Here is a 16,129-nt window from a genome sequence, read left to right on the forward strand (position 1 = left end):
TCTTTTTACGTGGTCCGATGCAGCGCTGGTGTTGAACCAGTGAATCCGTGCATGGACCACGGCTGATGCCTTCTGTGAACCCATCACGGAATTTTCGGCGATTCCGTGATGCCACCACAGATTCGGGGTTAATTAAGTCCGTGAACATTACACGGAATTCTGTGAGATCATGTTGTTCATAGTATATTTTGTTGGCCTTTTCGATTATCTTGGGGTTTTGGAATATGTATGGGTTACTACACTGAACCACCAAATCCACAATTTTATCCTCTGTTATTGCAACAGAACCTTTAGAAATTAAAGGATTTTTTTATTATTATTATGAAAAACATCATTGATGTAAAATACACAAAAGGGTAGTTGACATGGAATACTAGGAATATGAAACATCTAGTAATAGCATTATTATGCATGCCGTGTTTATGACCATATTAATTGGGAGAATTTGAATATTTGTACTTTTAAATTTAATTTCACCACAGGGCTGTTTAAAATAAACTAGTAAGGTCAATAAGGGTGATTTAAATTGACAAAAGACCTAAAGAAAATGGTGATCCGTCACAGTACATATGAATTTTAATCTAAAATCTTGCCAAGAAACTCATGCCTATATATTTTCAAATTTAATTTGATCATATTTGTATTGAAATATCCATTATTTTTTACATTCTTTATATCTATTTAAAAAAAAAAAAAATTCTTATTTGTGAAAGATCTTAAGCATTTTGTTTGTATTTCGATTACTTGATTAATCTGCAAGCAGTAAACATGAGGCTATGACAGAAGAATGGAGATTCAGTTGTTTTTTTTCACTTCGTAGAGGTTTTTGTACAGTGTTCTTGTGTTTCCTGTCACTGTGGGCTCCAGGGCGCAGTAATACAGAGCAGAGTCTGATATAGAAGCAGAGGAGATCTCCAGATCCACTTGCTTGTCTTTCATACTCATTTTTCCATCCATTCCTGGGATACGGGGATCTGCATATGTTACATGTTTTGTGGATGCCTCCGTGACAAGGAGCACAAATTCAGGTTTGGATCCAGGATACTGTCGATACCAATGTAGACTGTATGCACTTCCCTCATATTTGCATGACAGCATGACCGGCTGCTTTTCAGTGACATGAATGTCATCCTGCGATGGTCTTATTGACTGTGCAAATGTATCTGCATAGAATAGAAAGCTTTCAGTTAGAAAGAATAATAAGATGAAAACTTTCACAAAATGTAAATCGCATGCAAAGCAAATGCAAACTACTATGAACTGGCATGAAAGCTTGTTAATACAATTAATTACGATTCTATCTTTAAACAAAGCTAGTACTGTTCATCACTTACATTCTGTTATTGAAAACACAAGCAGACAGCACAGAAGCATCATCTCTGCACCACAAACAGTGAATGAAAACTGCACACAGATGTGAATTTTTGTGAGATCCACCCAAAAGCTCCACCCATAGCTTGCAAAATGAAAACATTCAGAGATGTCATGTTATGTATCAGATTTAGTTTGAAATATTGTGTATTTAACTGAAGAATGATATGATAAGAATGGGGAAAAAACTAGGCTACAATTCTATAATTGAATGAAATTCTTCTGAAAATGCCAAGCTTTGCAGATTTATGTACAAAGTTTTTTTTTGTTTTTTTCTTTGAGTGGAATAATTTTTTTTAAAGAATCTTTTTCTTTCTTTCATAAAAAAACAAACAAACAAAAAAACAACAACTGAAATATAAGATAAAAATATAATGAATAAATACATAAAAATACAATATAATGCATAAAATATTATACAATTTGAGTAAAATTAACCAATATTTTATTTAATCGTTATTTAAGCATATGATCACAGTGAAGGTAAACCAATGCTTTTAGAATGTTTTAAGGACATGTATTATTTTAGTTATATTATTGTCATAGATGGTGTTTAACATTTTACATAATAAGGACTTCCCATTGAGTTTTTGTACAGTGTTCTTGTGTTTCCTGTCACTGTGGGCTCCAGGGCACAGTAATACAGCGCAAAGTCTGACACTTCAGCAGAGGAAATCTCCAGATCCACTTGCTTATCATTCATACTCATTTTTCCATCCATTCCTGGGATACGGGGATCTGCATATGTTACATGTTTTGTGGATGCCTCCATGACAAGGAGCACAAATTCAGGTTTGGATCCAGGATACTGTCGATACCAATGCAGACTGTTTGCACTTCCCTCATATTTGCATGACAGCATGACCGGCTGCTTTTCAGTGACGTGAATTTCGTTCTGCAATGGTCTTATTGACTGTGCAAATGTATCTGCATAGAATAGAAAGCTTTCAGTTAGAAAGAATAACAAGATAAAAACTTTCACAAAATGTAAATCGCATGCAAAGCAAATTATGAAATAATGTTTAATTAATCACTATGAACTGGCATAAAAGCTTGTTAATACAATTAATTACAATTTTATCTTTAAACAAATATAGCACTGTTTATCACTTACATTCTGTTATTGAAAACACAAGCAGACAGCACAGAAGCATCATCTCTGCACCACAAACAGTGAATGAAAACTGCACACAGATGTGAATTTTTGTGAGATCCACCCAAAAGCTCCACCCATAGCTTGCAATGTATAAATGAAAACATTCAGAGATGTCATGTTATGTATCTTCTTTAACTGAAGAATGATATGATAAGAATGGGGAAAAAACTAGGCTACAATTCTATAATTGAATGAAATTCTTCTGAAAATGCCAAAATTTGCAAATTTATGTACAAAGTTTTTTTTGTTTTTTTCTTTGAGTGGAATAATTTTTTCTTTAAGAATCTTTTTCTTTCTTTCATTAAAAAAAAACAACAACAACTGAAATATAAGATAAAAATATAATGAATAAATACATAAAAATACAGTATATTATAATGCATAAAATATTATACAATTTGAGTAAAATTAACCAATATCTTTATTTAATCTTTATTTAAACATATGATCACAGTGAAGGTAAACCAATGCTTTTAGAATGTTTTAAGGACATGTATTATTTTAGTTATATTATTGTCATAGAGGATGTTTAACATTTTACATAATAAGGACTTCCCATTGAGTTTTTGTACAGTGTTCTTGTGTTTCCTGTCACTGTGGGCTCCAGGGCACAGTAGTACAGAGCAGAGTCTGTGACTGCAGCAGATGAGATCTCCAGATGGACCTGCTTCTCCACCTTATTCACACTGCCATTCAGTCTTGGAAAAGGGGGTTCTGCATGTAGTACGCTGTTTGATTCAAGAACAAGAAGCAGAAATTCAGGTCTGGATCCAGGATATTGTCGATACCAGTGTAAACTACGTGCTTGGCTATCATATTTGCACGACAGAATGACTGGCTCTCTCTCAGTGGCATGTTCTGTGGTCTGCAATGGTGCTATTGACTGGGCAAAAGATTTACCTGCAAATAGAACATGAAAAACATCAGGAAAAATACACACAAAATGTTCAGTATGAAGTTATGAAAATTGCATTTTTAAAACATGTATTACATAAATAAATAGTATTTTGTAAAAAAAAAAAAAAAAAAAAAATATATATATATATATATAAGATCTAAAGTAAAACAACTGAATAAAACTAAATTAAACCTACTCACCCTGTATGGCTAAAATTACAAGTAGGTATAAAAGAGAAGCCATTTTTGCATGGCTAAAGAATAGACTGAAGTCAAATAAGAGATGAATCCCAACACAACATCTTGACGCTCCACCCACATCATCTTTGTGTGATTATGATTACATAAAATGTGATACACTCTAAGAAAAAAAGGGTGAATAGTATCTTGAGGGTACATATTAGTGCCTAAATTGTATGTTATAGAACTTTTAAAAGGATACTGCCCCAGTAAGGACTTTTGTACTTTTTTTTTTTCTTCATGAGAGTGTACATTTGAGAGAAATTTACAAAATATCTTCATGGAACATGATCTTTACTTAATATCCTAATGATTTTTGGCATAAAATAAAAATTTGTAATTTTGACCCATACAATGTATTTTTGGCTATTGCTACAAATATACCCCAGCGACTTAAGACTGGTTTTGTGGTCCAGGGTCACATTTGACAACAATCTTGAGTGGGTAAAGTAAAAGTGATTAGATCACAGATTAGTTAATGCTTTAATAATGAATGATTTATCAATATTTTTGTATTTAAACTCCAGGACGATCTCTGAAATGCAGTAATGGGAAGAGTCAGAAAAACTTTCATCATTGCGCAGCATAACATAATAATGCACTCGGTGCGCTGACAAAATTAGGACTAAAATGTGTCAAAATGTAGACTGCATACTGGTGAGAACTGTTAGAGTGGTTTACTGAATGCATGTTCTTAAATTCTGGTTATATGTATTTCAGTATTCTGCTTTCTTGAACACAAGGTCAGTTGTTGCTAAGAAGACAATCATAAGGCAATTTAAATTCATGCCTCCCAAGTGCTGGATCAAAATACTAAAATATAAACATGCATAATCATCCACTGAGTACAGACACTGAATTCTATTTTAATGTGTTTGATTTTTGTACAGTGTATGTGTGTTTCCTGTCACTGTGGGCTGCAGGGCACAGTAGTACAGAGCAGAATCAGTTAATGCAGTGCCAGTGATCTCCAGATCCACACGATTTTTCTCCCCACTTAATCTTGCAGATATTCCAGGAATTGGAGGATCAGCTGGTTGCTTAAATGCAGCTTCATTAACTAGATACAGGAAGTCTGGTCTGGATCTCGGGTACTGACGATACCAATGGAGAGCATCTGTAGCAGCTGATCCATTGTAATTGCAGGACAGGGTGATTGCGTTCCCTTCTGAGACAAATTCATTACGAGAGACTGGTGCTATTCCCTCACTAGACCCATCACCTAGGAGAAACAGAGAAAGATAGATGGGAATAATGAATGGAGATGAACAGAACTACAAAAGTAAAGTAGGCTACTTTGTATTGTTATGTGTTCTTAGTAATGCTTATTTGATTAATTGCATGTATCTTACCTGTTAAGAGGGAGATAAGCCACAGACAAAACAGAAATAGCATTACTGACAAGGAGCGAATGAGCAACTATGTTTAACTATGTCTGAAACCTCTGGATGCCTGAAATAATTGCCTTGGATCTCCTCCCTTGTGCCCTGAAAGAAATGGTTGTTTCTATTCATTTTTGGTTGAAGACTCCCCTCTTGTGGATTATTTTAGCCATCACATCACAAGTTTCTATATCCATACATTGGCCTGGAGAAACACATCTCACTAAAATAGTCATCAATTAGAATCAAATCCAGAGAGGATAATTGTGAATGTTTGAACTCTTGCCTTTTAAGGAACAAGAAAATCACCTAGCTCTAGTTAGTATCACATATCACATCACATTAAGGTGCATACAACTTAGTGTACGTTAACACTCAAAACTACAACAGGTGCCATCTTGTGGATTTCATGGGTTTATTTTAAGCAAGTTTATGAAGTTTATTTAATGTTTTGTTCATCTTATCTTTTAATCATAAGGTGTTAGCTGCTTTCACATGCAATTGATTGTTGTGAATATTTCAGCAAAGAGTTTGCTTTGTACATTCAGTTTAACAGCATTAAACTGATTCAACTGAACTTTTTGGAGCTAACTAATGGTTTTATGATTACAGCTGTGCATTTCTGTACTAAAACAGTAATATAGAGGTAAAAGTGGTTAGCTAGTATAAACCAGGGCTATGGAGTTTATTCAGAAAAACATAGAAATTATTTGACATAGTGATTTAATTTCAACACCATTTGTGTATTGCACATGGAGCATGGTTGGAGGTTTTTGTACAGCGGTGTTGTGTTTTCTCTCACTGTGGGCACCAGGGCACAGTAGTACAGAGCAGAGTCTGTCACTTCAGCAGAGGAGATCATCAGATCCACTCGCTTGTCTTTCATACTCATTTCACCATCCAGTCTAGGAATAGGGGGATCTGCGTGTACTACAGTCTTCTTGGATGACTCAACGACAAGGAGCAGAAATTCCAGTCCTGATCCAGGATATTGTCGATACCAAAGTAAACTCTGTGCACTGACGTCATATTTGCATGACAGATTGACTGGCTTCCCCTCAGTAACTTGTGTTCTGTCCTGCAGTGGTTTTATTGTCTGTGCAAAGCATTCATCTGTAAAATGTGTATATAGAACTTGTTAATAAAAAGAATGAAAATTGTAAAGTATGTAAAGTATAAATATAAATTTATAAATTTATACAAAGTATAAATAAATGCTGTTGAATTATCACAAAAACAGACAGACATTTATATATATATATATATATATATAATATATATAAACTTTTATTTACCCTGTATTATTGACAGCAGAATCAGAATGCACAGGAACATCATGACTGCACTGTAAAAACAAAATGCAAAATGAAGCTCATAACTGAGAAATGAAAGTATTTTTTGAGTCAAAGCTCCACCCACAATTTAAAAAAAATCTGTAAAATGAAGACACAACCTGCTGTATTAAAATTAAGGAATTTTCCTTATTGATTTGTTTTAAACAGGTGTTTTACCTGTATTTTGTATTTTGCACTGCATTGCATTGTGTTCTCACATTAATGAAAATAACCATTAATATGGATAATGTCCATAATTACCTTTTCTTTTTTTTTTTTAAAACAGTGCACGCATCTGAGGTTTAAATGTTTCAGTGAATTTGGCCAAAATTAATGAAAAGCAGAAAAAGAATGAGAAAAGAATGCGTTATTTTACCTGGGTGTGATTACGTGTTGTAAAATCATTGCTGAATTTCAAATTTGGAAGTTTATTTGTGACATATCAGTTGGACGTACTTCTTAAAATATTCTGTATAGATTTGTTTTCTACAGTAATGCTCATTTTCCCCCCAGTTGATTTTATTTCAGTTTAATTTTTGAAGTGCACGTGTAGCCATTTCTCAAGTGTGTTGAAAAAAAAAAAAAAAGTGGATGTATAGCTTTAACGTACATGTCTATTTTAGTTTCAGACAGCTGCAGGTGTTACCACAAACTCATTATGTCCTAATTTGACTGTTACCTATATCAGGTTTGGTGATTCCTCTGCACTTCAAAGGCAACACTAATACAGACAGAGATGAATATCGGTTTAAACTAGAACTGTGCTAGAAATGAGTTATTCTTAAACATCAAAGCACAGTGACAACCTAAGCTTTGTAAGATGAGGAGATGCATCTTAACAACTTTTTACTTTTATTTGTCAATGAAATTAGCATAGAAACACACACACAAATCATCTGAACCGATTCAGCACAGTGGTTAGTGTGTATATAAATAAAATTGTGATGTAAAAAACCACTTGAGAAACTTATATCTTAGTGTATATTCACAGTGCTCCACTTGTTAAATACATTTGTCTCTGCTTCATGTTTTCGTACAGCGTGGCTTTGTTTCCTGTGACTGTGGGCCTCAGGGCGCAGTAGTACACAGCAGAGTCTGTCACTGCAGCAGAAGAGATCTCCAGATCCACTCGTTTTGTGTTTTTATTAATTCTTGGTGTTAAGCGCTGTGGTATGTTGTCACTCATCAGCCCACTTTCATAGATGTAGAGGAGGAACTTTGGTGTAGATCTGGGATATTGACGGTACCAGTGGAGATTATCAGGTACTCCACTGTAGTTACATGTGAGTGTTACATTTTTACCTTCTAAAACTGGTTTTTGTAAGTCATGCGATGTTATCATGTTTGTCAGGATGTTACCTGAGAATAAAAAATAAATAAATTATGAAAGAAAAAGACAATCTCACAATCTCTTCATTAATTGAAGTCATTAATTCTGAGAAATGAATCAAAACTCACCTGTATGAAGAACCAAAATGAGAAAGACAGGAAGGCACATGTTGGTTGATGCTCTGACAGAGTGACAGTGTGATTCCACATTAGAAAATAAGCCAAGTCAAACTAATCTTAGAGCTCCACCTCCTGACACATTGCTGTACCCACTGTGAGAAAAAAAATATATGACATGAGTTGATGCAGACACTATGGCTTTGACATGACATGGCATGAGAGTAAACCTTTTAGTGACTAAGCACTAAAAATATTCACACTGACATGCAATATATTGCAATTTATTTTGTGTAAATAAACAAGAATTAGGGAAGAACAATGTTTAAAATAAATAAATAAATAAATGCACTTGCAAAAAAATGTCTTCACCTATTCAGGCTAGTTCTAAAGAGCTAGTCATTCACTTTCAGAAATAAAGGTACAAAAGCTGTTACTGGGGCGGTACCTTATAGATTTTGTACCTATTAGGTTCAAATATGTACACTTTAAGTACTAATATGTACTAATACGACCCTTTAAGGTACCGCCCCAGTGACAGCTTTTGTACCTTTATTTCTGAGAGTGTTGGTGACTTAATTTTGCAGTGAGGATATAGATATTATTTGCATGCATCAAAATTTTTAAAATGCTTGCTGGTCTGTCTGAAATTGATGGATTATGAATAAAAATCTCCAACCTGATCTCACAGGAAAACCTAGCAATTTTACAAGGTGGTGATTTCGTATGATTTTATATAATGTGAATCGTATGAAAATGTGTCATTTTTAGACAAATGTAAGCATGAAAGCCCTTCTCTTGCTCCACCGGTACATTTTATAGTCACTGATGCAGAGATTCATATGAATTCATCACTAATGCATACGAATTAGCCACTAACTTAAAATTAAAAAAGTTTATAATTAAATAAACCAAATTTATTTACCCTTTAACCTTTTCTTACCCTTTTCACGAAGAGAGAAATAAACAGTGAAACATTAGTGTTAAGAACATCATTTTGCTCTCTCTTAATAATAATAAACAGTCTTCTGTAATGATTATTTACCTCATTTTAATTTAATAAAATAATGGCAGTTAATTAACTTTGATTGATGGTCAGCCATACAGTACTGTAGTTTCACCACTAAATAATAAATAGATTTTAAAATAATAATAATAATAATAATAATAATAATATCCTGAACAGTATAATTACTGTGTGATTCAGAATAGATGTGAAACATTATGTAGTGCAGTGATGCAGTGTTTCTATGATATTACTATATGTTTCAGTTCTTAAATTTGCTTTGTTAAGACAGATTTAGGTTTTTGTACGGCGCTGCCGGGTTTCCTCTCACTGTGGGCTTCAACGAACAGTAGTAAACTGCCGAGTCTGTTACTTTCGCAGATGAGATCTCCAGATCCACAGAGGATTTCTTTTTATTCAATTTCCCGGCCATCCCAGGCTGCGTGTTTTCAGACTCCCCACTGTTTTGTAGTATCAGAAGAAGGAAATCTGGAGTTGATCTTGGATATTGACGATACCAGCACAAAGAAAGTGCTGCGGAGTAGTTGCAAGACAGTGTTATTTTATCCCCGATCTTCCCATGAACCTCAGTTTGGACAGGAGTGATGACATCTCCACAGCGTCCAGCTGAAAAAGAGAAATTAGTATTTGTAAGTGTAGGTTTATTACGGTCTTGTAGTTTGGTTGACTTTTGGGAACCTGACCTCAGGAGGATTTATTGCACAGTTCTAATGATGAAAAATCTGAAATGTTTGTGGTTTCAAGATTAAAAGTATTAAAATGAAACAGAAATTTAGCTACTCACCTCCGAATGCAGATAGAAAGCTAAGTAAACACAGCAACATTTTTTCAGGCCGATGTTCTGACTGATGGCTCAGCTTGAAGCTAATCTATTTCAAAACCACATCCTCAGGATGGCCTAGATGGTGTCAAAACACTAAAGCCCCTCCTACTGACCCCAAACACACATGTTTTAGGTCTAGAGTTGTGGGTCCAGTTTTCAAAAAAGCCTCTAAATTAGTTGCAGAACAAAGACGTTAACATAAGAAATTTGGATATTTTATTTTATTATACAGCAGAATCAAACTTGAAACCCAAATTCATCACCAAAACAGAATATATCTAGACACATAATGTTACTAAATACATAATGTTCTCATACCTGTACCTAACTGTTGTTTTAACAATTTATCTAATGGTTCGGATTTATGTTACATAAATGTATCTTTCTGAGAAATTACGTGGATTTTACATGGATATTTACTGTAAGATTTAGCTCAACAATCCAGAGCAATATCTGTATATGAATATGTTCTGCATTTCAACACTTCTGAATTCACAGTACAACTGCTGCTTTATTAATCTCTTGGTTTTGGCTACTGTATCAGTTGCAGGTGTTCCCCACATACAGTAATGGTTATGACAGATAATACATTTAGGTTTTGGCTAAACTTTGATGTTTTTGAGTTCAAAGTTGGTGTGTTTTTGTAAAGCTTCTCAGAAACTTTGTATCACCGTGTCTTTCCAAAGAGCACAGTAATAGAGAGCTGAATCTTTCAGAGTGGCTGCTTTAATAATCAGTTCAGTGGATGTTCTGGTTGTTGAAGAATCAAAATGAGAATCTGGTATATGACTGCTGCCATCTCTTGATCGTGCACCTTTCCACAGTATATACTGTGGCTCACTGTTAGGATACTGTCTGTACCAATAAAGATCAACATATTCACTGTTTGTTTCATATGAGCAACTCAGTGTCACCCGGTTGGTTTCTTCTTCAGTAATAACACCTTGAATTGGTTCAATGTGATCACCAAGAGCAACTGGAAAGGAAGAAAAAAGTGGTGTGTAAAACTTAAATAAATATAAATTCCATTTTTTAAGTTTTGAAATACATTAATATTATAAATTCATATACATTTTACATTAAATACCTGATGCAGCAATGAGAATTAGTACTACTGATCTCTTCATTCTGAATTTACTGATCAGCTGTGTGCTACTGTTCACAATCTTTCAAAGTCACATCCTATCACTTGTCACATGTCAACTTTATGCATATGCTTGCTTATGATGTTGTTGAACATCGTAAAAAGTGCTGCCCCCTTGTGACCTTTGTGCACACTCTCTGGTCTCAAAGGTTGATCTAAAGCATTTTGTTCTCCGTTTAGCTCTGAGCAGGCTTTTGTATGGTGTTCATGTGTTTCCTGCCACTGTGGGCTGCAGTGCGCAGTAATACACAGCAGAGTCCTTCACATCTGCAGGAAAGATTTCCAGATTCACCATCTTGTTATCTTTATTAACTGAAGCTGTCAGCCAAGGATGAGGAGGTGTAGCTGTTTGATTTTGTCCTGACTCCATGATTAGAACCAGAAATTCCGGCGTAGAGTCGAGATAATGACGATACCATTGCAGATTGTTCATTGACACAGTGTACTGGTATTTACAAGAGATCGTCACTTTTTCATTGACCTTTGCATGGACTACAGGAGATGTTGGGGCAATGCTGTCTTGTATACTTGCACCTGAGAAGAATGTTGAAGTAGCATTTTACAAAGGAGTCAAATCAAACCACATTTATTAGCTCTTATACAACACAGATTGTTTCAAAGCAGCTTATCAGAAATAAACAGTGACACAATAAGTGTTCTAAAATTAATCATGAAATTACTTCAATTTCAACTGTAAGCAACTCTACAGAAGACAATTGTCATTATTCAGCTTGAGTCAGTTTCAGTTCAGCACAGTAACTTTGCCAAAGTTGCAAAGCAACTAAAGTTTGCATCAAATATGCACTGCTAATCTGTAAAGAAATGAAATGTATGTATAGAACTGAAATCTTACCAATGTATGCCATTAAAGCTACTAGCAAACAGAAAGCCATTGTTTAGAATGATGAATTCCTCACTGAGCTTTGCAGAACTACTATAACAGCCTCCATACAGACAACTGAAGCTAGCGTTTTCAATACCCAATCACAGTGCAGCGATGTCTCTGGCAGGTGTCACCAGATGCTATAGACTTCGAGGGGCTGATACAAACTCATAAACTGATGTTCTTGTGATCTCTAATAGTCTAAACTAAATATTAGTAAATCAATATAGCTCACTGACTTAAAAAGCCACTGTATGTACTGTATGTTTACCAGCTTGAGAACATTTTATAGTTTAAGGTGCTGTGCATATAGCAAAACAAAACATCAAAATTTAATGTGACAGGTTTATTTCATATTGGTAAGACAAAAGACAGAAGTTTTAATCAATGGCAAAGTTTTTATTTTATTTATAGTTTTATTTTTATCATTTTCTTTTTCTTAGGGAAAAATTGTGTAATGATGTTAATCCAGAACATTTGAAGATTAGTTTTTACTATATATATATTTTTTATTCTTAAGATATTACATTGATATACCAAAATGTATAATAATTATGTAATATGTATTATATATATTGTATATAATGTTATTTTATTATGTATACATGTTTTCATATTATTTTGTAATGTAATGCTAACTATATGTATATGTTTTATATATTATGAAGCGGCAAACAGGAAATAATAATATCAAATCTGAATATATAAATGTAAATTGTGAATATATAGAAGTAAATCAGAATATATTTTTTAAATTCTGAATTTATAAATGTAAAACAGAATATATAATTTTAAGTCTGAATATTAAGTAGCTATTGCTATTAAGTAATTTTTAAATTCATGGTGTTGTTGTTTTGTATATCAGCATTAAATAGTGTTACTTTTATCACATACAAATAGTGAGAATGACAACAAACTATTACGTGGGCTGTGAAGTTCAGGTTTTTGTTTGAATACTCAATATCCTGTTTTCACAGTGGGCCTCAAAGCACAGAAGTACACCGAAGAGTCAGACAGATGAAGGTTCTGGATAGTCAGTGAAATTCTTCTCGCAGCAGAATCCAACTGGGACTGAAATCTTTTGTTGGGGAAGTCTTTGGAATTACTTCCATTTCCAAAATTATGTCTTACTAAAATATATTCTGGAGATAAATTCTTTGTTTGCCTGTACCACAGCAGAGCAGGCATTGTGTCTGTCGTATTATATTCACAGTTCAGAGTCACAGTCTCTCCTGTGTAAGCTGAAGAAGAGCTTGTTGACTGATGTACAGAGTGTTGTCCTCTGCATTCTGTGGAGAGCACAAAATATTATTAACTCACACTGCCTCTCACATCACACTGAGAAATTTCAAACAACAGAAATAAATAAATAGATAAAGTGCCATACCTAGAAAGAATACAACAATAAGCATATCCCTCAGCCAAGTTCTCATGATGGACCAAAAGCAATTTGCTACAGAGAACTGAAAGCAATTACAGAGAACAGATTACTGACACGTTCTGACTCTGAACTGTCAGGGTTGTGTATCCTTTCATTGTAGGTCAAAACTCTGGGTGCTCCCTGCTGGTCTAATGTAAAAATGCAGCATCATTTTCATGTTCATAATCATCTCCTGAACTTCAACCTATAAAAATATCAGCGTCAGGACCAAAAAGAAAGCTTAGAAAGAAGATTAAAACAGAAATTCATGACTGAAATTAAGAAATTATGTTCACAGTGACAATATACACTGTAACTGCTACTGTATTTGACTGTAAACGGCATAGGATTATGGGAAAATATACAGTGACTCCTGTATTTCTTCACTAATGTAAATCCATTTACAGTAAACTACTGTAAATGTACAGTAGTGAACTTGCCCGCAAAAAACTGACCCATGGCAAGGGATATTTATTTTCTTTTTTTTTACTGTTTGGTGGAAGTGGTGGAAAAAGGACAGAAGAGAAATGATGTACCATTAACCTGACAAAAGGACTCAAAAATATGTTTTTAATTGTTTTCATGTTAATTTTATTAACGTTTTAATACAACTTAAATGCTTTATTAGTTTAATCAAAAATATATATTTTTATAATTTGCTTTCTGTTTCACTGTAATGACTTTTTGGTCTAGAAGTAAGATTCTTGTTTTTTTTGTGAGAATACAAGATAATTCCACTGATACTCTACTGGTTCATACTAGTTAGGCTTGGTACAGGTGTTACCTCAACACTAGATGGTTCTGAGACAGAAATTAACTTAATTAAAATTAGGAAAAATTAGGGTGGGATGGACATGGGACAGGTAATGGCTCTGGATCAGCTGGATCGCTGTCAGGTGTCATCTCAAGACTGCATAGACCTGAGTTACATGATGGCTCAGGATCAGCCGGAGCAGCGTTAACTGTCAGGATAACTAACAATTTGCATTGTAGCCTATATGGTTTCAGTGCTTGAGCTCATTATTTAGAAATGTTTAAGACAGTTTGTGTCTTAAAAAAAATCTTCATTTTTTTACATTACAGTAAAGGAATGTATGAAATATTTAAGAATTTTATCAAAAAAAGTTTTCAGTTAGGCAACAGCTTAATTTTAACAACAATGTTAAGAAAACAAAATTAATCTTTGATAATGGATGTAAAGAAATGTATAGGCTGCTGCTTACTTTTTGCTATAAAAATGAACACCGTCATCTTAAAAAAGTAGTGGTTGCTGGGAAAAAATATGAAAAAGAATTTGATACGCTGGATTATGTGGAAATAAATAATACTTCCAAGATCAATTGGATCAAAAAATGGTGATCCCTATCTATGTTCTTCAGTTCTTTGATCAACTTGATAGTGTTGGTCTTTAATAAACTGCTTTACATTTAACAGGAATATATTAATTTGCTCATGTCTGAAATAGAAATCAAATGAATCCTTCCGCTTTTTTGTGCATATCACAACTTTATTATTACTATTATAGTTTTTTTTCCCTTTCAATTACTGTTTAGTTATTAAAGTATATATAAAACAACAGCATCAGTATATATATATATATCATATATATATATATCAACCAAAAAATAATTATGCAAAAATAACAGACAGAAAGAAATTCATATACTCATATTCCCTGTCTATTAAAAAAATCGCTACTTTTGAGTAGATAACAGTCATATATTAAATTTTCACTGCTTGATATGATATCACAAAGCCAAAAAATACATATATTTCACAAATAATTTGGCCAGTGTACTGAGCCTAAAGGACCACTAGATGGCAGATTAATCCTAGTACAGTCATTGATAGACCATTATATTGTACTTTTTCATAATGACATATTTTTCTAATGTACATTATTAGGGCTTTTACACGGTTTGTCATTGGTCTATTCTACTGTGTATAGGCATGTTTTTGTACAGTGTGTAAAGGTTTCCTGTCACTGTGGGCTCCAGAGCACAGTAGTACAGAGCAGAATCTGTCTGTTTGACAGAGGAGATGGTCAGATCCACACGGTTTTTCTTTTCATTCAGTCTCGCTGAAAACCGAGAATCCAGTTTCTCTGCGCTCTGGACCCGTCCTGAGGTTTGCAGAATTAATAAAAGATATTCAGGAGCTGATCTGCGATATTGGCGATACCAATGCAAACTAATTGCAGTTGAGTAGCTACAGGACAAAGTTATATTGACACCCTCCTCATGAAAGACCTCAGTTTGGTCTGATGTAATAGGACTCTCAAACCTTCCACCTGAAAATTATGATAAACATAATTAGATACTGTAATGATAGACCCAGAACTATAACAAATTTTGTTTTAATCAAGCCATTTACGAAGTTTACAGTGTAATTATATTCAAATATGGTATTTTATTAAGACAAACCCCATAATGAAAATAAAAAAGGTACTTGACTTCCATGTAATATTAAGTTATACTCACTCCCAACAGCACAGAGCAGGATAATTGCGTTGAGCAGCATCATGCTGAAATGGCACGTCTGTGATGATGGCACTTGAGATCTTTACAGCTGCTTGAAGCTCCTCCCCCTAACTCAGAGTGAATATTGAGCATGATAAACCCAAAAGCTGTCAGGTTTTTGTACAGTAACATTTGTTTTCCTGTCACCGTGGTCTGCAGAGCACAGAAATACACTGCAGAGTCTTTAACTGCGGAAAAGGGGATTTCCAAATCCACACGATTTTTGTCCACGTTCAGTTTTCCTGACAGGCGCTCATCCGAGGTCTGTATTACTTTTCCAGAACTTTGTAGGATGAGCATGAGGAACTGAGGAGCTGATGTATGATGCTGTCGATACCAAAGGAGACTGTATGCCGAGGAATAACTGCAGGACAGTGTTATGTTCTCAGTCTCTTTTACATGCAGTTCTGCTTGTTCTGAGGTTATGGCTTCTGCATGAGTTAGATCTTAAAAATGAAAAATAAGAGAAATATATTAAATATGTAAT

At 34.2% G+C, this 16,129-nt stretch overlaps 1 protein-coding gene and 3 gene segments (V, D, J or C); all 4 read right to left on the reverse strand.

Moving 5' to 3' along the window:
- Window positions 1–1,919: 1,919 nt before the first annotated feature.
- LOC131530256 (T cell receptor alpha variable 9-1-like) lies at window positions 1,920–2,598 on the reverse strand. The segment is given in 2 exon segments: window positions 1,920–2,298; window positions 2,486–2,598. Coding segments are annotated over 2 exon segments (417 nt in total).
- Window positions 2,599–3,056: 458 nt separating this feature from the next.
- Window positions 3,057–4,525, reverse strand: LOC131530262 (T cell receptor alpha variable 3-like). The segment is given in 2 exon segments: window positions 3,057–3,427; window positions 3,626–4,525. Coding segments are annotated over 2 exon segments (414 nt in total).
- Window positions 4,526–4,754: 229 nt separating this feature from the next.
- LOC131530106 (uncharacterized) lies at window positions 4,755–9,285 on the reverse strand. Of its 4 annotated transcripts, none has more exons than XM_058760248.1 (5): window positions 9,164–9,285; window positions 7,839–7,981; window positions 7,418–7,739; window positions 6,342–6,391; window positions 4,755–6,159 (listed from the first exon to the last, which is right to left on the reverse strand). In XM_058760248.1, exons 2-5 carry the CDS (start codon window positions 7,876–7,878, stop codon window positions 5,753–5,755), a joined length of 819 nt encoding a protein of 272 aa, XP_058616231.1. In that variant the 5' UTR covers window positions 7,879–7,981; window positions 9,164–9,285; the 3' UTR covers window positions 4,755–5,752. The 4 variants fall into 4 exon arrangements, with proteins under 4 accessions (XP_058616231.1, XP_058616213.1, XP_058616223.1 ...); XM_058760230.1 differs by having other exon boundaries at window positions 7,391–7,739; XM_058760240.1 differs by having other exon boundaries at window positions 7,391–7,739; window positions 9,206–9,242.
- A 5,732-nt stretch (window positions 9,286–15,017) lies between these two features.
- Window positions 15,018–15,712, reverse strand: LOC131530272 (T cell receptor alpha variable 12-2-like). The segment is given in 2 exon segments: window positions 15,018–15,413; window positions 15,604–15,712. Coding segments are annotated over 2 exon segments (411 nt in total).
- Window positions 15,713–16,129: the final 417 nt, after the last annotated feature.

Source organism: Onychostoma macrolepis, chromosome 02 (genome assembly GCF_012432095.1).
Source record: "Onychostoma macrolepis isolate SWU-2019 chromosome 02, ASM1243209v1, whole genome shotgun sequence".
Classification (NCBI taxonomy): domain Eukaryota; kingdom Metazoa; phylum Chordata; class Actinopteri; order Cypriniformes; family Cyprinidae; genus Onychostoma; species Onychostoma macrolepis.